The sequence below is a fragment of the Lipotes vexillifer genome, unplaced genomic scaffold, assembly GCF_000442215.2.
Source record: "Lipotes vexillifer unplaced genomic scaffold, Lipotes_vexillifer_v1.1 scaffold1235, whole genome shotgun sequence".
Lineage (NCBI taxonomy): Eukaryota > Metazoa > Chordata > Mammalia > Artiodactyla > Lipotidae > Lipotes > Lipotes vexillifer.
This window is the reverse complement of record NW_006775530.1, coordinates 663922-689943: the sequence shown is the minus strand read 5'-3', so window position 1 is coordinate 689943 and position 26022 is coordinate 663922. Positions and strand designations below refer to the sequence as shown.

Genomic DNA, 26022 nt, shown 5'->3' with positions numbered 1-26022 from the left:
CAATTGGATCTAATGTACACTGTAATCCAGATCCAGCTGTAAAACCATTCTGAATTATTATATCAGAAGATTTTAATGATACAAATACTATTTTCCCTTTTTTGGTCACCTCTAAAAAAGAAATGCCTTTATTATTTAATTTAAACTATTTTAAAAGTTATTATATGATAAAACATTGAAGTGACCTTCAAATAGCATCCCTCAGAACTGTTTTTTCTCTCCAGTTCTTAAGTTAATGTGGTGGTAATCTCTCTTTTTGTCTTAAAATAAACATTATCTTTCAAGTAGTATAATTGCTGTCTTTTTGTTTAAAAAACCCTGTTCTTCCTGGGGTCTTTGACAACAATAAATGTAGTCATCAGCTAGTATAGTTATTCCCTTTTGTGTTTAAATTATTTGAGAGTGAGGATTCTTTCTGGGTTTTTTAGTCTCCACCCAGTATCAATGACTGATGCTACCCTGTAGTACTTAAATCACTGGATGATAGAAAGCATCTTTGTCTTCCAAGAGGAAAGGATTTAAAAAACAAATTGTGTAATATGTACCTAGTACCTATTTTACACTGTGATTAAATACTTAGGGTTGAATAGGATAAAATATATATTTAAAACATTGCTCTCAGTGTCAGGACACTTAAAAATTTTGTAAGCATTTTATTTTTCAGGAAATATTCTTTAATGAATACTCTGTGAATGTTTATTAATGGCACTCAGACAAGGTAAAAATAATTATTTTAGGAGAATTTAGATTAAAAGCGGGAGAGTAATTATTGTGTAGCATTAGAACTATGACTGGCAGTTTGATGGACTGGAGGAGAGAAGGATGGTCTCTAGTAAATCAGTAACAACTCCTTCAGCTTCAGCAATAGTGCTAATTATTTTTTTTAAATAGAGCCTCTAAGATCAAATGTTTTATGCACAGTAACATATCTAATTTGAAAGTGTAAATTAGGACTTCCCTGGTGGTCCAGTTGTTAAGATGCCTCACTTCCAATGCAGGGGCAAGGGTTTGATCCCTGGTCAGGGAACTAAGATCCCATGCTGCACGGCATGGAGAAAAATCTTTTTAAAATTTTAAAAAGTATAAATTAGTAACTTTTTTGGAGCGGGGGGGATGAGGAAGTGTTTGGAAGTTGGCCTGAGAAATGAAACTACTCTTTTGCTGGTAAAATGTATATATTTTTTAGTGCATGAGTGTATTGGTCAGAACATATCGTCATATACTCTTTAAGGGAATTTGGGTAAGGGCATAGTTTAAAAACACCTAGAGAGAACATTCTGGCTTATGGATTAGATTGCATTAGTAAACAGGAGAACAAATTGGTGAATATGAGTTAACAAAAATTTTGAATAAGAAATTTACCCACATGCATTTATTTGGATGTTAATAATTTAATTTTTTAAAGTTTGTTTTAAAACATTGCTTATTGTAGCATGTAAACCTATGTTGGGTGGGAAAAGTACAAATGGGAAATTGGAACTGTTTTAAACATGTAAATTAAATGATCGACCCTACAATTTTTGGTTTTTGGTTTTTTTGTTTTGTTTTTATTTTTGTTTTTTGGTAAAGTAATCTGGATTGCTTATTTTATATGCTGGGATGCTAGTTGTTTTTTCTATTAATACACTTAACTTGCATTCTAGCTTCGCCATTCAGAGACAGGCATCGTGTGGTGGGTTGTGTGACAGTGTCTGTCAATAGTGAAGACAAATAGTGCCAGAGACATTTAACCCATCCAATCTCACCCAGGGTATAGGTCGGTCTCGTTTTCAGACTTCTTCTTAAGTCTTTTTTCTTTCTTTCTTTCTTCCTTCCTTCCTTTCTTTTTTTGTTTCTAAATAGTGGATTGATACTGATTGAAACTAAAACTTTTTTGTAAAGTTTTAAACTTTACATTAATATTATAAGAAGAAGAAGAAGAAAACTAGAAAATGAAGGTTGGCATGTAAGGTGTTGACAAAGCAGGTTTGCAGCCACTTTGTGTGTTCTAGATTTTTCAATCCCTTGGCAACGTGAATGTTGGCCTTATAATTTTTTTCTCTCAATATCTTTCTTCTTTGATCTGAAAATATATTCTTGTATCTGGTGACTTTTATCAGACAAATGTTTAGATTTGAAGTCATTGTTACCAGTAAGAAAAACGGAAATACTTAAAAAGAATTACTGAGGCTGAACAGTAAGGGTTTTAGACCAGAAATTGTTTCCAAATGACCTGTGTTGATTTTTATTATTATTTTCTGAACAGTCAGTAGTTTACTCTCTCTCCGTTCCACTATTGGTTCACTTAGCACACTTGCAAATTTTTACGGCTTTTTTAAGGTAACTCAACTGATTTTGCACTGATGTTGAGAAGTTATAAAATATAAGTGCATATTTAAATGCTAGGGACCACATTTTTATCTTGGAAGCTTAGTTAAATGTCATTTCTGTCATATCTTTTTAAATCAGTGAAAGGTATTTGTTTCTTTTGAGGACTTTAAAGAATGTTTCTAATTTCAAAGGTTTCTATTAAAAGTTGAGTTAGTTCCACATAAAGTATCATCTCTTTTTTATGGTATTTAAAGCACTAAAATGATAATGATAATTTAAATAATTTCTCATTTACAAATCTAGAACTAATGGTTCTTAATTTTAAAATACAGTTTAAGAAAGCAGTATATAAACTATACATGGGTTTCTCTATGTGGTACCATTTAAAACTCCATTTTCATCCTTCCAATCAAATTAATAATATAGTTGACCCTTGAACAACATGGGGTCGGGGGGGGTAGGGGTACTGTCCCTTAGCACAGTCAAAAATCCATGTATTACTTACTTTGCACTCAGCCCTCCTTATCCTTGGCTCTGCATCCACAGATTCAAGCAACCACAAGTTGCATAGTGCTGTAGTATGTATTTATTAAAAAAAAATTGTGAATAAGTGGACCCACGCAGTTCAAACCTGTGTTGTTCAAGGGTAAACTGTACTTGCAAATTCTGTAATATCCAGGAAGATATTATCTGCTATTCTTTTTATCCCAAGTGCTTTGAATATTCATAGTGAACCTTAATGATTACATCAGTTCTTGAAAGAAGCCAAATATACAGTTTAAGTTCGCCATCATTACTGGCATTTGGCCTAGTAATTGGCTACTGCCAATTAATAAATCTAATAAATCTGAAATTTTTATATTTAGATATAGAACACTATAGATGTGATGCTTTTCTTCACTTATAAATTTAAAAATTATTCTTTTGAGATTATAAATTTCTGTCAGTAAGTTATAAAAATTGTCTATCAGTTTTCTCTTTGGTGTTGCTGTGCTCTCTGTGGTCACAGAAAAAGCTATGGAAAAATAAAATTCTTTTTGGGGACTTCCCTAGCAGTCCAGTGGGTTAAGACTTCGCCTTCCAGTGCAGGTGCGGGTTCGATCCCTGGTCCAGGAGCAAAGATCCCACATGCCTCGTGACCAAAAAAAACTCCAAACATAAAACAGAAGCGATATTGTAACAAATTCAATAAAGACTTAAAATATGGTCCACATCAAAAAAAAAAAAAAAGAAAGAAAAATCTTAAAAAAATAAAAATAAATAAAATTCTTTTAAGTTCAAAGATAAGTTTTTTCATAAAAGAAATAATCAATAAAAATTTATTCACACATTACTTACATGAGTAAATAATTTTAAGAGGAAGAAACTTTCAACTTTATGAAGGATTGGTAAGGGATTTAAAAAACAAATTATAAGGTTATAAAATAGAATACATTATGACTATTCTGCTTGGTGAGAAAATAAAAGCAATTATTAAAACATTTTTATGCTGGAGTTTTTTATTTTAATAAGCAGCAATTAAACATAGTCTCTACATTCCTAACAGATAAAGATAGGCATTCAAAACCAAAAAGGGATGGGAGGGGTAGTTAGCATATTTTGTTTATAAAGGAATATATAGAGGAGGCAGGATTACATTAGCATTTTAATTCTATGGAATGTCAGTTAAGCTATTTCTTGAAATTTAATAATATATAGATTAAAACGTTTTTGTAAATATTTTAAGAACATTTCTAATATTCCCAGGAATTCATTGTGCTTTTCTGGGAATGCTTAGAAATCACAAATTACTGTTTAGAAATCTAAAATGTTCTTGCTATTATGTTATGCATTTACCTTTTAATAGATAATATTAAGAATTTGTTATTTATAGTGAATTTATGGATTAATACACAAGTAGGTAATTTGGCTTATGTATGTTTCAAGAAAGAAAGTTATTAGCACATTCTTTGTAGAAATAGTGAGTAGTTACCATTAAACTCTTATGTTACTTCTGAACCTTCCCTGTATCAGTTAATGCTATTATAGTAAGGTATAAATCTTTTTTTTTTGACCTGATAATGTGTCCATTATGAACACATTGGTACATTTATTTACCAGTTTAACTTTAATGTAACTCATCATACATATCAAATATTGGCTTCTCATAAATCAATTTAATTAAAAAATTGAATTTTTACTACATGCAAGTCATAGTATGTTAGGTGTCAGGAGGGTCTAAGATGAGAAAGATGTTGTCCATACTCTCTAGGGGCCCATAGTTCTTATCCCTTATTACTTTACCACCTCACCTGGCATTATTAATGCACTTAGGTGATGTCTTGCTAACCAGAATGTAACATGCTTATGTGAAGGGTTTTATATACCATTTTCATCATCATCAGAGGGATAATGATACTATTGTAAAGAGTTTTATAGTTTTAAAAAATTTGTCTTATATTCATTATATTCTTAAAATGAGTAGAACCTTTGTAATTTAGGATCAAACTCAGGTAACCTTTAAAAAGTAATTTTTTTTAATTAAATGATACTGTCTTTTGACAGTTTATGTTTTCAGCTTTATAGTTTTGTGCTAATGAACTTTTTTATTTAGTAAGTATATCCAGGAAACTGCAGGTAAAATATTCATAATGTGTGTTAGGTGTCAAAGGAAAATGTATAGAATATTTTAACTTATGTAGGGTATGAGATCACAGTTTGGCATGCCTGTCCCAGAACAGATATTTATGTACAATTATATCAATTGGGTTTTATAACCATGATTTTTAAATAAGATTTGCAAGATAAAATCACACATACTTCAAAGAACAATGCTAGGTTATATCTTGCATATTAAATTCATAAATATATAACTTGCTTTTGAGGTCATGATTACATTTCACCTAACTTTCCGTCTGTCATGGACAGGGATCCCTGAGATGTTCATATTCTGCATTCTCATGTGCATGGTACTTAGATTCAAAAAGAGTGGGTGGGGGAAAGCTGCTTTATAGAAATACAAGTTCACAGAATTCATGCTGCATGCTTTGTGTGTTCCACTGCAAATACTGCATGCTGCATACTTGTATTTCTCTGAAAATGATGAACATAGACTCATACACACAAAAAGTTTAGTTTCTTTTTTGCCAATAGTTGGAACAGATGGAGGAATGTTAGACATAATTATACCTTCTCTATTTTTTCTAAAATGAATTCTGTAATATTTTTCAAAAAATAAGGAAAAACCTTGTCATTTAAACCCAAAGTGGCTACAAATCAGCTCCTAAACTGTCACTGACATTAGTATATAGATTTTGTAGTTTTTACAAATCTTTTAAAATATTTATTTCTAAGAAAACATTGCATTAATGCATGATACGAAATTGATAAAAATTTTTCTTTAAATTGGAATGCAGTTTAAAGTGACTGAATTTTCCAATTTCAGCTACTGCATTTGACAAGGATACAAACTGGAAAATGGAACTGGTATCATCTAAATGCTCTAAGTGCTTTAACTCATGGTAGTTGAGAAAAATGTTTCCATGTGGCATTATGTAGATTTCATTATTGATGGCTAATATTAATAACTGTGCTCTTCAGCCTTGACAGCAATGAAAAACTGTGGGTGCATTTACTTCTTTCAAATGATTTAAGTGTTTTGGTGCATGTTTTCAATTTAAAAATAGATCTTTGGCACTTGGCTTTTGAGTATCGAAACATTGGCATTCTGACATTTCACTCTTTATATAATTGATGTGGATGTTGCAATTCCAGTAACGGCACATCACAGTTTTAAGTTTATCACACCACTTTAAAACAGCAGCATACATGGCTATAGATAAAAATTAATTTTAGATTTAAACATATTTTTAGTTGTCTGTCACGTTACCTGTTTTCATTTTTGTATGTGTTTATGATCGTAAACCTTTCCTTATCTTATACAAGATAAAATTGTATAGGACTGATAACTTCAAACTTTAACATTATTAGTGTGCCTCTTGATATTATGTTGTTAAGGGTTTAGTGGTAGTAGTTTTCAATGACTTGTTATGCCAGTTGCCACACATTTTGAAAAGATCTACTTTTGACTTTTTTTGTCAGGCATAATAGGTAAATGGTTTTATAAAAAACCTTTTTATAAGAACTAATTCTGGTTCTCTCCAGAGATTTTTTTCTGTTTAACTCTTTTTTGTTAGACTTCAGCCAATAAAATTTACTGTTACTCATCTGAAGAAATTCCCTTAATAGTTAAAATCAAGGAGGCCTTTTAAAGAGAGAGGAAATGGACAGTGGTAACCAATTGCCAATAAGAAAAATCCATCCAATAATACGTCCTTCTTCTGTTTTTCATTCTGCGATAAAGGGTGGATTTCTTTATTTTAGAGATCATGGTTTTGAACTGCCACTTCCAACTTCTGGAGACCCTCAGTGGTTAACTTGCTTATCTTCTACAGCCCAGCATGTTCCAAATCAAACCTTTTTCACTTTTATTCTTGTAGATTTTAAAACAATCATAGTGACGGTACCAGTTCCATTTTGCCTCCAATTCAGTTGATTATATATTTTTTCTATTTATTTCTCATTTTATAATTGATATCTGGAATAATCAGCAGCTCTTTTCTCATTTATTTTCTCATATTTTTATTCCAGGATTTGCCTCTGAAGCAGGGAGTGTCTGCATTAAAAATGACCTGTAGTTCTCTGCTTCATAGGTTAGAAACTTATTTTAATATTTTGTGGCTAAGCACAGTCCCACTTTTCAAATTCTATAATGAATTATTTAATTGGCATTGAATGTGGACCACAAGCATATATTTCATATTGGGTTTTTTTTTTTATTATTTTAAATGATTAAAATTCAGTGAACTATCCAGCTGAGGCAATAAAAGCTTTGTTTTTGCTTTACAGCGTAAAACATTAAATGAGATTTTTAAAAATCTTATCAATTATAACACAAGTAAAATAATGCTATTTGGGCATTTTTAAAAATTGCATTTTTTAGGCCTTGTATTGCTTGAAGCATTTATATTCTAAAACTTAACCAAATTCCAACTATTCATTTTGGGGAAAAACAATCAGTTCACAAATCACATTTTCAATGGGACTGCTAGCCAGCATAGGTGAAAACATGTATAGTGTATTTACTCTTAAATTGTACACTGCAGATGCTTCTTCAGCTCCCTCCTCTTCCTCCATGGGCGGTGCTTGCAGCTCCTTTACCACCTCTTCCAGCCCTACCATTTATTCTACCTCAGTCACCGACAGCAAGGCTATGCAAATGGAGAGCTGCTCCTCAGCCTTGGGGGTAAGTAACCGAGGGGTAAGTGAAAAGCAGTTAACCAGTAACACAGTTCAGCAGCATCCATCAACACCGAAGAGGCACACAGTCTTGTACATCTCACCACCACCTGAGGACTTGCTGGATAACAGTCGGATGTCCTGCCAGGATGAGGGGTGTGGATTGGAATCTGAGCAGAGCTGCAGTATGTGGATGGAGGATTCCCCCTCCAACTTCAGTAACATGAGCACCAGTTCCTACAATGATAACACTGAGGTACCTCGTAAATCACGAAAACGAAATCCAAAGCAGAGGCCGGGGGTCAAACGACGAGATTGTGAAGAGTCTAATATGGATATATTTGATGCCGACAGTGCCAAAGCACCTCACTATGTGCTTTCTCAGCTTACCACGGACAACAAAGGCAACTCAAAAGCAGGAAATGGGTTGGTATTCACATTTTTTTAAAGTTCTCTCACCATTATGCAAAACAAAAAAATAAATCATTCCTCATTTTTCTTAATTGCTCAGCTCAAGTTTGCATCTAAAGCAAAGATACTAGTTTTATCATTGAAATAACATGAAAATTTTCACTTAAAATTATCAGGTTTCACTAGAGAAGAAAATAAAATACCAGTACATTTTACCAATAGTTATCTTAGTATGGGTATGATTTAGTAGAAAATGAAAATAATCTGTTTAGAAATATTTTTTTAATTTCAAATGGACTTATACTTTAAAAGAATTTTAAAATATTTTTATTCATGGAAATAACTAGTGATGCAATGACTCCCGCTAAAACATTTACAGAGGGCTAGTTTGTATTCCCTTTCATGTTGTCTCCCCATATGATTCAGTCATTTTCCATTTTTGTGAAGATTTTAGTCTTTATTTCCCTTTTTTCTTTTATTTGATGAAAATAAGAAAAACTAAATTGATAGTTTGATTCTCAACTTAGATTCATGTATTTATTTTAAGCCTTTTCTTTAATGTATTATGCCAATTCAGGATTTTTTAAAAAATAAATGTATCACTTTTTTTTTTTTTTCTGTGATTCTGGGTTATATATCTAAAGGGTGGTAGAACCAGGATCATGGTGCCTGTTTGAGTTTTCATTCATCTCTGCCAGTTCACAACACTCACTAAATATATTTCAATAGCTATATTATAGAATATTCACTTCTGAAGTAGAGAATACTATGGCTTATTTTTAACTTTCTGATTCCTTTAATACTTTTATTGTAACATTTAATTTCTAGACTTTTGATTAGATTTTCCTACAGTATATGCAACATAGTTTGATAGAATTTAACTCACTGGATCTTGAGAGATTACTTTTTTGGGTGGCAGGGTATGTATGGTCCTTTAGTTGACCCAGGATCTCCTACAATTTCAGGCTGTCACAGAATATGATGGAGATGCTTTTGATTGTTTCACTATTTGATTACATCATTGGTATATTTTAAGTTAAAAATCTGGTTGAGAGTTATAGAGAATATTCTTAATGTGTATTAAATTTGTCCTTAAACATTTTCTCAGTATATTTTTAAAGTAATACCTACCATTTAAGTAATGATTATACTACTTTCTTTTCTACTCTCATTTAAAACTCCTTTGGGGTGATAATAGTAAATAAAAATGCACATTTAAATATTTTTCATTTTTAGAAAGTCCAGATTAGGAAATTATCTAAAAGAAAACAACATATACCCTTTCCTAAAGTGTTGCCATTAGCAGAGTTAACAATTCTAGGACATATCTGTAGAACTGTTACCTATAGAAAATGCTCTGAAACGCAGTAGCACAGATTTAAAAGGCTCATATGTGTCTGTCATTAAATACAGGTATGTGTTTATTCGGGCTTCTGTGGAGAAAGTTTTTTTTTTTTTTTAAGTTCCGTAAGAGAGATTTTCATTTTTATACTGAAATAAATGTTAAAGTTCAGAATGAAGAACAAATAAAATTTTGACTTACAGTTAGTCAACACACATGATTTGCAGTTGCTGTTAAAGAGATATCTTGACCTACATCTTTTCTGCTTCTGCTTTTGTATGATAGATATATCTTAGAAATGATTTGAGGTTACCCAGGGAAAGTATAATAACATTTGTCAAGACAAAATCTCTCATGAAATAATTCATGGAACAGAAACTCATCAAGCAGCAGAAGAAATGTCCAGCTTCTTAGGTAATGGAAAAATATTTGACACTAGCATATGAAAATGATAGAAGAAGTTTAAACTTTGAATTTATAAGAACTATATTAAGGAAAGGATAAAACCATATATAAATATAGAAAAATAGGCCTTTGAAAACAGTTGTTAAGGGGATCTCAAACTAAAGTTCTATGTTCTTCAATAAGAAAGATGTTAGAAACATGAAAGAAATTTTACCATAAAATTTTTATTTATATAATGCTAAATTATAGAAAATGTACCCTCAAACATGTTGAGTACAGCACTTTTTATTGATCTTCAAGATGGAAATAGCATTTTTGTATGAATAAAATGTTATATGAAAGAGTTTATTAAGAAAACAAAATCATTTTTTAAAAACTACTCAGTATTTAAACATTCCTAGCCATATTTTTCTTAAATTCTTCACCTAAATGTCCTGAGAATCAGTAGCCAATGTCTCTTTAGATATTCCTAGAAATTAAGATATGATGTCACCTGCATGTGAAACCTGTTTTAGGCATTTTATAGTGAAAATTATTTTTGTGACAGGCAACCAGAAGGATGTGCAGCACAAAGGAATTAGTGTCATTTTAAGTTCTGAATAGAATATTCCAAGACTGTGGATTTTCTTTTTAGATAATCAGTTAGAAGTAAAATCCCATACAATTAGCTGCTATTTTCTTGTTTTTTCCTTAAGCCATAATGCATTAAAAATTAGTAATTTGAATGACTGCTTTTCTAAGAATTAGTTGATGTTTTTATTGTTTTACACAGCTAGGGATCTAAATATGTATGTATTCCATTTTTACATTTAAGCCTAGAGAGTAAAGTTAGTTTTAAGGGCTTTTAAAAGTATCATTTCAGAAATTGTTTGATTACATGTGCTATTCTTCTTTAAGCCATAATGTGTATACTTTATTAACTTAAAGTTTTCATCCCAAGTGAAATATTTTGTTTTATTGAAATAGTAAAACTCAATATCATCTATTTATCCTAATAAATATTAGCTTGGCCAGCATAAATGAATACAAAAGCCACATCTTGCCAAATTAATGATATGCTAAATTTTCCTTATATTTCAGACTAAAGTGTTCCCTTTCCTATTATAAAATTAATAGATATTAATTACAAACATTTGAAAAATGCAGAAAAATAGAAGAAAATAAATAACCTATAATCTAATAAATCAATACAACTATTAGATTTTGCTGTTTTTTCTTTTAGTCCCTTTCAGTGCATATTTAGAGAATGTTTTTACATAGCTTAAGTAGATGAATATTTTTGCTTTGATTTTTTTTAATGAGTATAAAACAGTATCATTATAGAACTTTGTATGCAAAGTACTGCACATTGTATTCAGTGCAAATATTTGAATTTCTACCCAGAATGATGAAAAAATAGGATTTATTGCCCTTTGTTCTGACTTTGACTTGATACTTTTGTTCATAGAATTTATTCTTCCAGGTCCTTTTAAATTACTTACACAGGTAATCTTTGACTTAATTATGTCAAACTTCATCAACAAGTTTGCCTTCATCAACAAATACTTTTTCAGCATCTTTTGTTTCAGGAATTGTGCAAGGTTTAGGGAATATGAAGATGATTGAGCAAAGTACTTCCCTTCAGAACCCTTCCTCTCACCCAGTCAGTCTTACTGCATACCTTTCTGCATCCTAGCCATGGATTCACCCCAATCCAAAATTCCATTGAGAACATAGCCTTTTCCCTCTTTATTATTGATGACTGAGTCAACAACTTGGTTAGAAGTGAAGAGGTAAACATTAGAGCTAGATTTAAGGCTGCTTAGCCATCATTGCTCCTCTGTGTTTGAAGTTATAATATTTCTCCTAGGACCTGTTTGCTTTTGGACAGGATTTTGTCCACAGTCATCTCTTGGCTCCTTTATTTTCAATGTGAGTGTAAACTTAGGACTGGGAAAGTGATACAGAAAGCATTATAGGCCCTGACTCTATTTTTAAATATACATAGATAATTTTTAAACTAATAGTATTGTTTTCTATTTATTTTTATCACATATTTACAGTACTTCAGATTAAATGTGTTGACCTGAAGTCCTAACCACCATTTGAAATATTTTTCTTTGACCATACATTCTGCATAGCAAGTGCATAATATACAAATAAACATTAGAAACCCAGTTTAAAAAAATAAGTTAGATTGCGTATCTGTAAAGCCCAGATTATAAATTTGTATATGCTGAGGGCTTTAATTATTTAATTAATCACAAATTAAAATACTCTGAAAAATTTAACTTCTGGGAAAGATTGTTTAGAGTAAAGCTAATTTCCAAATAAAAATTGAATCACTGATTTTTTTTTTTAGTATAATTTTCTCAGTTTGATGTACTAAGGAAAATATCCAAAAGAATATGTACATGTTCCTTCAGTTTCTTTAAGGCCTTTTGTGTTTTTTTGTTTGTTTGTGTCTTTGTGCTACCCCCACTTTTCTTTTGCTTTGTAAGTCCTATTAGAAAATGATAGTAATCTTGTAGCTTTATGTAACACTCACACGTATATGTAATTTTTAAACTTTATTTTGAATGAAGTGCAATGTGAAAGGTTATAGTGACATTAGCTATTGTCTTTCCTGTTATTCTTCATTTATTGCATTCAGTCTTCCTTCCTCCTGCCACACATACGCATTCTTTGTCATCCCTGTCCAACTTTACCACCAAATTTTATTTTCAATTTTTTTTAATTGAAGTATAGTTGATTTACAATGTCGTTCCAATTTCTGCTATACAGCAGAGTGACTTAGTTATATACATATATACATTCTCTTTAATTACAAAATTTTTAAAGATACTTTACTTATGGAATGTAGTGTCCCTTAGGCTGTCTTTTTTTTTGTCAGTAAGATAATCAGTTGTTTTTAATGTTATTGCCTATTTTCTTTCTTCCTTTATCTTAGATGACTTTTGTAGAAAACTCTTTTTGATACTTTTTCCACTTTGTGCTTTGACTTCTCAGAACATTGGAAAACCAAAAAGGAACTGGAGTAAAGAAGAGCCCTATGTTGTGCGGACAGTATCCTGTTAAAAGTGAGGGAAAGGAGCTGAAGATAGTTGTACAACCTGAGACCCAGCACAGAGCTCGGTACCTAACTGAGGGTAGTCGTGGCTCAGTAAAGGACAGAACACAGCAAGGCTTTCCTACAGTAAAGGTACTTATTTTAGTTAGCAATATATGAAGAATTTTATCTACTTTTACTTATTATTTTGTTTTTAACCAAAAAAGAGCTGCCTAAACTAAAAATAATAGCTGTATATATTAGAAATTAAAGTAAAAGTCTGACTGAATTATAGGCCAAATATTATTACTCTGATGTCCTTTGAATTTTAGTTTGAATGAAAGGAGAGATGAAAGTGTGTTCTAATAAGTAAAATATATGGCAATCATGAATTATCTTCCCTTTATATTTGACATTGATAGCAACTGTTTTAGATTCTTCTCAAACCTTATATTTAAGAAGAAATTTTAAAGTGAGTCCAAAGAAATATTGTAGAAATTATCTTGGACTTGGAAAGTAAGGTTTTTGAGATAGCTAAAGCAATCAGGACTACTCAACTCAGAAAAGAATTGGTTGATAAGTAACTTAAGTCTTCAGTTTAAAAAACAGGATATTGGGCTTCCCTGGTGGCGCAGTGGTTGAGAGTCCGCCTACCGATGCAGCGGACATGGGTTTGTGCCCTGGTCCGGGAAGATCCCACAGGCCGCAGAGCGGCTGGGCCCGTGAGCCATGGCCGCTGAGCCTGCGTGTCCGGAGCCTGTGCTCCGCAACGGGAGAGGCCACAACAGTGAGAGGCCTGCGTACCCCCCCCCAAAAAAAATTTAATTAATTAATTAATTAAAAACAGGATATCAATTGAGTCTTTATCTTTTCAGAACTTAGACTAACAGAAGAAAGAGGGGACACTTAAATTTTAGCACCTGGGATACCTTATTGAAAAGACGATTTCTCTTTGAAGACAAACCAAAACAAGTGGAGTAGGGGATGTTTATTTAACAAGTGTTCCTACCCCTTCCAAAATACTAAACAGGGAGGAATTTTGGATAGTCACATGGTAGATTCTTGTAAATACAGTTTCTGTAAATGTGTTAGTTGAACAATATTTAATTGAACTGCCTTTTGTTTTATACTTGAAAGAAATAATGGTAGAAACTTGCGATCAAGAAGCTTACTCATGACCATTATACGGTTTGTTAATAGTCACATGTACAGTATTATTCCTACCCCTCTACTGCTCACCACACCAATCCTTTTTCAGTCCCCCAATCTTAGGACAAGTAACAGGCAAGTGAGAAATTTAAGTTATGCTTTGTATAAATATTTGTCTAACCAGACATTTTGATAGTTTGGTAAATATTTTTAACCTAATTGCTCTGGCTTTAAGTTATGCTTTGTCTAAATACTTTTCTACAGAAGTAGTTAGATTAATTGCCTGTGATAAGGAGTGAATTGGCTGATCTTAAAAGTTTATTTATTCACTCATTCAGCAAATACTGTACCCTTCTATGTGCCAGACACTATTCTAAGGTACTGCTAACAATTTGGGTAGACTGCTTATTTGCTGCTTATTTGACTCATTATGATGATACCCATAGATACAGAGATACAGTTATTCTTGGATAGAGAAGATATATGAGTTTTTTTATAAGCACTTTGATGTGGATTGTACAAGTTATTTTGTGATTTTCTGCATTCTGTGTTAGCAGCTTCAATGTTTACAAACCTTATCAAGAACCAGCATTGGAAACATTTGTTCCCAAGTGTGCTTTTAAATATTTATTTATTCTTCAGCATACAAATTATAATTTAATTTATGAAGGCTTGCTAGAGATCTGTAATGACCCATAGGTCCTGGTTTGAACCAGCAGTTTTGGCCCAGGATTTTGTGATGTTGTATATATGTATCTAGTCTATGAAAATGAGCTCCATACCCCTAGTATTTATGTAGCTGCACTTCAAACACTTTCCTACTCAAACAGCTTTAACAGAGTAAAAATTTAGTAGATGTACTCTCGTTTGATGATGATGATAATGATGCCACTAGCACAGTTTAGTGAATTTTCCATTAGTGGTGGTGGTAAATCCTGAGTAACCCACATACTTTGGCAGTCCGTAAATTTATAAATACCTTAAAGGATTGTGTATTCATTCTCACCTGGTTGTACAAATTAATTACAAATGATAGTTTATCATTAAACATCTAAAATTTTAATTAAAATGTGATTATTGCAGAACTAAGAGTATTCTGCAAAAATTCAGCCAATTTTCCTTTATGAAAATATTTTACCTCTGTTCTTCTGGAACATTTGTTATTTCTTTATTGTAATCCAGTTATAAATATAATAATATAGGACTTGGTCTTAAATGTTTGATTTTACAATTAGATTATTTGAAATGCTGATTAGTGTTTATGCTCCACGTTATCTCACTCCAGCTGGAAGGCCATAATGAGCCAGTAGTGTTGCAGGTGTTTGTGGGCAATGACTCTGGTCGAGTGAAACCACATGGATTTTATCAGGCCTGCAGGGTAACTGGGCGAAATACAACTCCCTGCAAAGAAGTGGACATTGAAGGCACTACTGTTATAGAAGTCGGCCTTGATCCGACCAACAATATGACACTGGCGTGAGTACTTAGTAAAAAAATTTTTTGTTAATTCATTACACTTTTGCAGTAGGCAGGAAAATTTTTTAGTTTCTAATGTATAAAAGATGTTGAGTATTGTACTGAAATGTTTTAAACATAACAAATGAACAGAATAGTTTATTGCAGAATGGTAATGGGTGAAAACGAACTCTTTTGCCCTTTGCTAGAGAATTCCCATAGTGAAAGACAAGGATATAAAAGCCAGGTGGAATGCTGGCTTTTTGGAAAATAATACAGACTTATATGTTGGAATTAATAATATTAACATTAAAAAATAAAATTACAAACAATTTGATTTGCTTTCCTAAATTCTCTTTTGTTAGTGTTTACAGTAGAAACTGACAGAGATCATTCATGGTGCCTTGACCCATCTTGGTATGAAAAAGCATATTGCTGGTCTAAATTTACCTTCTGTTTCTATTTTCCTATGTTAAAAAATTATGTCCTGGGACTGCCTATTTTTCATCTTATGCATTTTCATTTCCTGAAATATATTAGAAATGATTTAAATTAATTTTTTTTCCTTAATCCTTTTATTAAGGACCTTTAATCCTAACAGTAACCATAACAGCAGCAAATATTGATATAGGATAGACCTGTTCTGTAATTATCCGTATTGGATAGCTAAAGACTTTTCTCTACTTGGTTTTCAGGGTTTTTTTGTTTCTTTTTTAAACCATTTTGAATAAGTTAGTGAGAGGATAGTTTGAAAAGGGAAATTTTGAAACATATTTAGTGAAGGTTTATTTATTTTTTAACTTTTGAAATTGTAAAAATAAATGTATATCGTGGAAGATAGGGAGTTACTGATTATAAAAATAGTACTTATTCCTTATAAGTTGAAAATACAGATTAATAAAAATCTCAATAAAATTTAGTAGTAATATAAAGCTAAAAACATACTCCTGAAACGCCAACTTCCAACTTAATAGAACTAATTACTGTTTTGACATTTATTTTTCCATCCTTTTTTCTGATAAAATTACGATGATACTCTACTCACTGCTTTGTAACCTGCTCTTCACTTATCATGAGCATTTTCCCATAACATTAAATATTATTTATAGCATATGTTTTAATGGCTGTGCAGTGTTACATTTTGCGGGGAGACAGTTACTAATTTTTTTCAAGTAAAATCCATTTCTCTTTTAATATCTGAATTAGGTGCAAAAAGAAAGAGGATAAATTTAGTTTTTTAAAGCAAAAGTAACTCTTGTAAACCATTACTTATGTTCAGATTTTGAAATAGTGATTTTACTTCTGTGCTATTTTTTCCATTATTATTATAAATGAAAAGTTGACAAGATGAGAAGTTATGAATATTCAGAACTTACCCTTCTCTGTTTTTGGAATTTGGAACCGTATAATTATATTACGTACTCAAAAATTAACAAGGAAGCAAATTATTTTTAAAAAGGAAACTTGTTTGATTAAGAATATTGTACTGTTTATACAACAGAAAGTATCAGTTAATATATTTTTTCTGTATTAGGGTGGACTGCGTAGGGATATTGAAATTGAGGAATGCTGATGTTGAAGCCAGAATAGGAATTGCTGGTTCCAAGAAAAAAAGCACTCGTGCCAGATTGGTTTTTCGAGTTAATATCACAAGGAAAGATGGCTCCACTTTGACACTGCAAACACCCTCTTCTCCGATTTTGTGTAGTAAGTAAGAAAATATGGAGATATTAAATATATGGAGTGTTTTTTTTTATTTTCTATTAATCTTTTGATATCTCTAAATATAAGTTGTTTTTCATACTCCAGCTTGTGATCATGAAAAATTTGAAACATTTTCAAAGCTATAGTTAAATTTTCTAGGCTAAATTAAAGGTGGGTAATTTCTAATAAAATTCAAAAGGAATGTAGCATTTTGTAGTTTCCTCTTATCATCCTATACTGATTTAAAAAGTAATTTGAACAGTTTGCCTGAAGTAAATTGCAAAGGCACAGGATTTTCACAGCATCTTCATAGTGTGATAAATCGCTGTGATTCTAAGTGTTTGTATTAGAATGTAAGAAACAATAAGGTAAGCAGAACTTTGTAAATATATAGCAGTTGGAGTTCTGATTACAAATTAAAGTATTATAGTGGGAAATGAAATTCTTACTTTGCTAACCTTGGCATAGAAAGTAAATGACGTGTGTGTGTAATTTTTTTTTTTGGCTGTGTTGGGTCTTCATTGCTTTGCATGGGCTCTTCTCTGGTTGCGCATCGTGGGGGCCACTCTTCGTTGCGGTGTGCAGGCTTCTCATTGTGGTGGCTTCTCTTGTTATGGAGCACGGGCTCTAGGTGCACGGGCTTCAGTAGTTGTGGCACGTGGCCTCAGTAGTTGTGGCTCGTGGGCTCTAGAGTGCAGGCTCAGTAGTTGTGGCATGTGGGCTCAGTAGTTGTGGCTCACAGGGTCTAGAGCACAGGCTCAGTAGTTGTGGCGCACAGGCTTAGTTGCTCCGCGGCATGTGGGATCTTTCTGGACCAGGGATCAAATCCGTGTCCCCTGCATTGGCAGGGGGATTCTCAACCACTGCACCACCGGGGAAGTATGTGTGTGTGTATTTAAATTCAGTCATGTTGTATGTGCTTCAAGATATAGTCCGGTTTCCCTGTAATGAGTATTATTACAAGTAATAAATAGGAAAACTTTTTCCTTTGTACATCCCTTAAGAAGATTTTCATTAACTATTATTTTCTTTGGCCTTGCTTCTGAATTCAAAAGAGCAGAAGAGACTGCGTTCCATTCACTTGAATTTCCTATTGGGTCGTTATGGGTATTATGACCTTGGTACCCCCAGGATACTTACAAAGGCTTTGTTATTTAATTGTAGCTTAGTTTTGTCAAATTATTCACCCTTGGTAAATCTTATTTTTCCCTTCCTTTCTAATTCATCTCAGAAGTGACTATACCCCTACGTTAACTTGGCAAACACCCTCATGTTTAAAATTTATTTATTTTTTTATTTTTTTTTTTGCGGTACACGGGCCTCTCACTGCTGTGGCCTCTCCCGTTGAGGAGCACAGGCTCCAGACACGCAGGCTCAGCAGCCATGGCTCACAGGCCCAGCCGCTCTGTGGCATGTGGGATCTTCCCGGACTGGGGCACGAACCCATGTCCCCTGCATCGGCAGGTGGACTCTCAACCACTGCACCACCAGGGAAGCCCCACCCTCATTTTAAAAAGAAAGTAGTAAATATCTTTCTGATCTCAAGAGAGCTCATTTGGGGCTTCCCTGGTAGCACAGTGGTTAAGAATCCAATCCCTGGTCTGGGAAGATCCCACATGCCACGGAGCACCTAAGCCTGTGTGCCACAACTGCTGATGCCACAACTGCTGAGCCTGTGCTCTAGAACCCGTGAACCACAACTACTGAGCCCACGTGCCACAACTACTGAGCCCACCTGCCACAACTACTGAGCCCATGCGCCTAGAGCCCATGCTGCGCAACAAGAGAAGCCAGTGCAATGAGAAGCCCGCACACCGCAACAAAGAGTAGCCCCTGCTCACCGCAACTAGAGAAAGCCTGTACACGGCAACAAAGGCGCAATGCAGCCAAAAAAATTTTTAAAAATAAGAGCTCATTTGGATTTCTCTATTTTTCATTATTATGAAAAATTTGTTTTGATGCTAGTATTTCCTTGGGCTATTTCTGGATAATGTTCAGTTATAAATATGCTGCTTTTAAAGTTTCTAGATTCCATGTCCATTCTGTTGTGTTCAGATAGGGACAGAATAAATCTGTAGATGGTTTATTGAGTTATAAAGCTTTTCTAATTTAGGTGCTAATTTACTATAAATCACAATATGTCTCAACTTGAATATTATTAGGATGGAGTTTCAGTTTTAGTGGGGCATGTACAGTTCTTCTTTTACGTGATCTAATACTTTGAGCATGTCCATAGCCACTCTATGTTCCTTTATGGGTTTATGGTTTGTGTTTATTTCCGTGAACATAACCTTTTTGGCAGGTTAGAGCAGTTGGGGTAGAATGAGAGGTGAAAAGGAAATAGGTTAGTAAGAAGGGTTAGAATTGGAATGGCAGGTAGAAGGAAACAGGAAGATGAGAGGGAGGTACAAAAGGAAGAGGGGCCAAAAGGTTCTAGAGGTGGAAGGGAGGAGAGGAAACAGATACTTGATCTCCCATCTAGAGACACTCAGTGGAAAGAAGGCCTAATGCCAGAATTCATGTTGTGCCTTATGACCTTAGAAAAACAGTCCTGCTTCTACTTGTTGGTTTAACAGTGGCCATTGGATCCATTGTCTTTTTGTTTGTTTGTTGTTAAGGTGATAGAAGAATCATCCCCTTTTACATTCTTCATACCTTTAGATGTCTCCAGACAATACATATATACTAGATCAAATTAAGAATATCAATTTTCATACTTTTTTAGTATCCACCCTTCTATAATATTTTTTTAATATGGCAAAATTAATCATAGCTTTCTTAAATATAATGTATTTTAGATTTTGTCTTACTAATGCTTATTGTATTAAATCTTACTGAATTTATCGAGTTCCTACTTTCCTTATTTCTAGCTCTTCCACAACTTTAGAAAAGGGGTAATATCATTGAGTAAACTTCTCTTCACAGACATTAAAAAGCCTTACTAATTCTTTTGACAGGTTGAAATATTTGCTTTGTTATTTTTCAGTATTCAGTATTCAGATGTTCATTAATTTTTTTCAGCTTTTTACTTTTATTTTTGGCTGTGTTGGGTCTTTGTTGCTGCGCGAGGGCTTTCTCTAGTTGTGGCGAGCAGGGGCTGCTCTAGGCATGCGGGCTTCAGTAGGTGTAGCATGAGGGCTCAGTAGTTGTGGCTCTCAGGCTCTAGAGCACAGGCTCAGTAGATGTGACGAACGGGCTTAGTTGCTCCACGGCATTTGGGATCTTCCCGGACCAGGGCTCAAACCCGTGTCCCCTGCGTTGGCAGGTGGATTCTTAACTACTGTGCCACCAGGGAAGTCCCTCAGCTTTATTTTTGAGGCCGCTATTAGAACAGCATCTCAAAGCACATTGTTTTTTATAATACCAGAAAGGTGCTTGCTTTTTTTGTTACAGTTTTTTAAAGCAATGTGATCACTTTCAAGAGTCAGCTTACTAATTACTTAAAGATAAAAATAAAACAGTTAATGTGTAAATAATCCTGACTTCAGTTCTGTTTAGTATGGAGTATGTCCTGTTAGGTAACCATTCAACTTTTTAATAGGAAAGACCTTTTAAGGTCAAAAGTTAGAAGTTAAATTATCTTGAACAGACTAGTTCTTTGTGTAATGTAAATACAAATATATAAAAGATAAACACACATTGTACCTTCAGAGGGGCCTCATTTGGCCATCTTAAGCCTTTAATACATAAAAGGAAAAAATGAGGTAGGAAAAGTTTCGATAGTCATGAGTGAAGTGGAATTTCCATATAGTATTTTGAAAGTGGGGGGGAAAGGTTATAGACTTTCCATTCATTTTGTTAATACAATATGTGCATGTAATTTTGCACCTCTTATTGTTTTCTAATCAAAATAATGTTTATCATATTTTTCTTGAATGTTGTATAAAAACAAGTATCTAGTTCCAGTGTTACTCCAAAAAGTTATAAATTCACTTAATTCTTTAAAAGGGTATGTAATTACCAGTGTATGACCAGTAACTGTTTCCATTCTGTTCATACATTAACCCTGTGGGTTCCAGACAGTGTATATGTTTATACAATCACAATTTCTTTTAAACTCAGACATTGCTGAAAATATTATTTGCCATTCAGATATTGAATTAGGATAAGATACTTGTTTGTATTAAAATAAGTGAGCTAAACGGTGCTACAGTAACAAACAACCAAAAAAATCTAAGTGGCTTACACAACAAAGTTTTACTTCTTCCTCATTTTATGATAATATTGGGTGTAGTTTGGAAGCAGCTCCATTTTCTTCACTCTGGGAACCAGGCTTTAGAAGCTGCCCCTTTCTGGGATATTGCCATTTTTGTAGTGGAGGAAGATGGTAGAACCACGTGGGGCTCTTAAAGCCTGGAAGTGGCACATTACTTCAGTTCACATTTCATTATACGAAAAAGTCACATGGCCAGTCCTTACATGAGTGGAGCAAGAATGACGTTGAGTGGAACAAGAGCCTTCCCACAAGGAATGGCAGGCCTAGGGGAAGAGGGGCAGTAAGTATTTTGACAAGGATAATTTCCCATATTACTTTCCTGTAAAGATAAAATTAACTATTAAATATGTAAGTATTTAATGAGAAAAAAACTTAAACTTTTCCTAAAGTTTAATAGACTATCTCATTAATTTAGAAGTTGATAAGTTATAAAACCATGTTAAAGTTTACCTTTGCAGTATATATGTTGTTAGGGTTTACTAAAACAACAAATAGTGTATTCTATTTCAAAGTGCTTAATCTTAAGGAAGCAGGTTTTTGAGTACCTAAAAAGTATGTATTTGCATTAACCAGTATCCCAGGGAGTATTCTGGTGGAAAACTAGTCCTTAGGCATCAATATGGAAGAATGTTTCTGGAGTCAGATATGTTGGGGGGACTGTGTACTATACCCACTTCTTGGATATTTACAGTGTACATCAGAATGTGAAATGCTTGGAGAAATCCTTTTGTTCATTTAGCTTTGCTTAGCTCAGTAATTCCCAGATACACTTACTTTGGAACCTGTTTTACTAAGCAGTACATATTAGATTTTCTTAAGGAAATCATGACATGAGGAAGTTGGTAGGCCAGTTACAATTTCTTAGATCTGGCTCCTGCTCAGTACTAGTCAACCTCTTTGTTAATTGTACTAGTGGTTAGTTAGTCTTTGTAATTGAAAAACAAGTGCATTTTATCTTTAACCTCAGGGTATCCTAGTTCGAGGAGATCCCCTGGTAGAAAGAATTACTCTGAATTGCATTCAGTCTGTTTTCAGGTGTTCTTTTGGTTTAGGGCCTGAGTCCTGGGTCTAGATCCTTAAAGATGCCCTCAATACCACCCATAGGCTCACATTGCCTCAGAAGTCTTGTAATGGCATAGCATAGCTGACATTTTTAAGGTTAAGATTGTGAGAGAAATTTGTTTTTAAATTGAATTTTTAAAAAATATTAAGACAAAACCATGACCAAATTCATATTTTACACCTTTTTTTGTTCATGTAATGAGAAAACAAAGATGACATCTAATAAATTAAAATGTCATCGCAGACATTAATCCATCCCTGTAAAATCTTACAATAGTTATTAAAAATTAATACAGACTTTTCTGGTTTTTCTTTGCTTTCTGTTATGGTAAAATTTAATATGCAGAATAAAAGAAGTCAAATTCAGGGGTCAGCAACGACAACTTATAGAACTGGATAATTGAGAGTTGATTTTAGATAAGAAGTAAGTGTTGGTGGTTCTTTTTATGGAATGCTTATATATATCTACAGCTCAGCCAGCAGGAGTGCCAGAAATCTTAAAGAAGAGCTTACATAGCTGTTCAGTGAAAGGAGAGGAAGAAGTATTTTTAATCGGCAAGAACTTTCTGAAAGGAACTAAAGTTATTTTCCAAGAAAATGTTTCTGGTAAGTAGGCACAATACTGCCTTAGAAATTGTTGCATGTTTCACTTTGTTATAAAGATATAGTTGTAGCTACACAGTAAAAAATTTTTCACAATTTTAGTAAGTCACTGTTTTTATTTCAATCAGATGAAAACTCTTGGAAGTCAGAAGCTGAAATCGACATGGAATTATTTCATCAGGTATAATTTAAACTTTTTATAGTTTGATTGTTTACTCTCTGAGAAATTGAGTTTTGCTCCAAAATTTTCCTGCATTAACTAATTTCTTCTTTGTATGGGGTTGATGTAAATCATTTAAAGTTTCTTTCTTGGGTTTCTTTAACTGAAATAGATTTATTCCACTGATGCTAGAAATGACAGTTCTCTATTTGAAAAAGTTGAGCATTAGCAAATTACCATTGTTAATGAATGAAAGATTTCTTTCCTAATATTTATTTACTCTGAGGATTTGGACTATCTTAACGTACTATTTAGTTAAATCAAAGGGAAACATTTATTGAGTACCTGCTATGTGCCAGGTGTTTTATACTTGTTAGTTACCTTTTTGCGTTCAGAAGCACTACTTGTTACACTTAAAAGAGTCTATATTTGTAGGACCTTGCTATATATTGTTTTCCAAATAACAAGGAAAAAGAGTTTGAAAACAAGGATAAAGAACTGACTTAAGAATTAGTATGTAGAGCAGATAAGACCAACCTCATAGAAGTTGAAACTAACAAAAGAGAAAGACAAACTTATGAGTAAATCAGATATAAGGCATACGCAGAAGACTGGTATGTATGAATACATTTCATAAAGAACAGAGAAGCAAAAGAACACAAATCAGAGCCAGCCAAAGGGAGAGACACACAAAGTAAGGTCTGGGAGGGTCCTGAAGGTGAAGCTTCCTGTCCTCAGGGATGCCTTACCTTCTCAGCACATTGATGTGTGACAACATAGGCAGTACATACAGAGTACTGCCTGTTAGGAAGCTCATCCAAGCTATTGGTATTCAGAGTTTTTATTTGGGTTGGATCACATACTGCCCGTGCAGCTAACCTTTAGTCTCCAGTTCCCCCAGAGGTTGGAAATGATATGACATGTTTCAAAGCTCTCTTCGTAAATTACATTGTTAGACTTTTCAGTGGCCAAAGCCCCTAAACAAACAAAGATACTTCTGTCAGACAGGACATTCTAGGGCCCTAGAGATCACCTCCCAGTAGACAAGGGAAAAGACTAGACCTCACTTTGAGTTAAATGAATTCTTCACTACATAGTATCATTTAAGGTGGAGCTTCCTGTATACCTAGACAAATGCTATGCAGAAAGTTTTCCTACATGCTGTCAAGAAGAGATAATAGGACTCAATAGCCATTCCTTTGTCACGTTTACCATCAGATAATCTCTGCTAGACTAGTCTTAACTGAAATTCTGGTACCTGCTTTGTCACTAACAATCTGTGTTACCTGTGTAAGACAAGTCTCTCTTTTGCCCCACTTTTCTAATCTGTAAGATAAACTCTTTTACTACATTATTTGAGGTTCCTTCTAACTCTGGCATTTTATGATTTCTTGTATAACTTGTTGATCAGACCATTCCCACTTCAGAGCTTGTAAGCTCTGAAAAAGATTATCTGCTGGAAAAAAGAAAGTCGTTACTTTGAATCCAAGCAGATTTTTCTAAGAAATTAAAATTCAGGGACTTCCTGGTGGTCCAGTGGCTAAGACTCCACACTCCCAATGCAGGGGACCTGGTTCAATCCCTGGTCAGGGAAGTATTATAGATCCTACATGCATGCTGCAACTAAGAGTTCAAATGCCGCAACTAAAAGATCCCACATGCTGCAACTAAAACACGGCACAGCAAAAATAAATAAATAAATAAACATTTTTAAAAGGTAAAGAAATTAAATTTCAGATATTCTTCTCTTTTTACCTCAGAGAACATTCTGCCTGCTCCACAGGTCTCCCAATCCTTTGTGTGTTTTCTGTATTGTACTCCTAGCTCAGTGGTAGTTAATTGCTCTTAATTTTTGAGAGTAGTATTTTTAAAAAGCTTACTATCACTACCTACAACTTACTTAGTTTTTAATTCAAATCACTTGTAGAATTTCTGGATTCAGATTGAGGAAGTAAGAAGAATTAGTATGAAAATAGGTTCATTTGGCTTTTAAAAGGTTTCGGGGGCTTCCCTGGTGGTGCAGTGGTTAAGAATCTGCCTGCCAATGAGGGGACACGAGTTTGAGCCCTGGTCCAGGAAGACCCCACATGCCACAGAGCAGCTAAACCCGTGCACCACAACTGCTGAGCCTGCGCTCTAGAGCCCGCAAGCCACAACTGCTGAGCCCGTGTGCCACAACTACTGAAGCCCACGCACCTAGAGCCCGTGCTCCACAAGAGAAGCCACCACAATGAGAAGCCCGCACACTGCAACAAAGAGTGGCCCCTGCTCTGCAGAACCAGAGAAAAGCCCATGCACAGCAACTAAGACCCAACGCAGCCAAAACATAGAATAAATAAAATAAAATAAAATAAATTTTATAAATAAATAAATAAATAAAAGGTTTCAAATTAGATTTGCTTAAATATGCTCTCCAAAGCAAGTGGAGTAAAAGGTTTGTTTAAATAAAATATGCATCTGACTTTTAGATACTAATTCTGTTACTCATTACCAAGAAACAAGTTTTTATTCAGAAGAATAATTTCAGTTATTGAGTTTGCCAAATATGTAATTTTAAGACCGGGAAGATACTTCACAAGTCCATCCATTCAACCATCTCCTTAACTGTAGGTAGGACTGCTTTGTGATGTAGTTGCAGTGTTTAAACAAAGGTAGGTGGGCAAGATTTTAAGATTCTGTTTCTTAGAAGTTGGATCACTGCAGGTATATTTTTTGATGGCCTCATGGGCAATTGAGTATGTGCATTCAGATTTTTGCCCCCTAATACCTGTGCATGTACACACATTTATATATGTTTTTCCACCTGAATTAGAAGTGTGATTTTTTTTGAGATGGCTAACTGGACTCAGGAAGCGTTCTATTAATGCCATAAATAAGCTATATATATATATATATTTTTT

General features: G+C 33.6%; 1 protein-coding gene across 5 annotated transcripts in view; it reads left to right on the top strand.

Annotated features, from left to right (window-relative positions):
- The window catches only part of NFAT5 (nuclear factor of activated T cells 5), a 126762-nt gene that overhangs the window by 79832 nt on the left and 20908 nt on the right, over positions 1–26022 (top strand). For 4 of the 5 annotated variants that reach the window (XM_007449920.1, XM_007449921.1, XM_007449922.1 and 1 more), the window contains 6 exons: positions 7455–8013; positions 12734–12926; positions 15208–15398; positions 16912–17084; positions 22831–22965; positions 23091–23143. In XM_007449920.1, the coding sequence (XP_007449982.1) occupies positions 7455–8013; positions 12734–12926; positions 15208–15398; positions 16912–17084; positions 22831–22965; positions 23091–23143 (1304 nt within the window). Of the gene's footprint in view, positions 1–6939; positions 7002–7454; positions 8014–12733; positions 12927–15207; positions 15399–16911; positions 17085–22830; positions 22966–23090; positions 23144–26022 lie in introns of all 5 variants that reach the window. The other variant, XM_007449923.1, reaches the window with a different exon arrangement.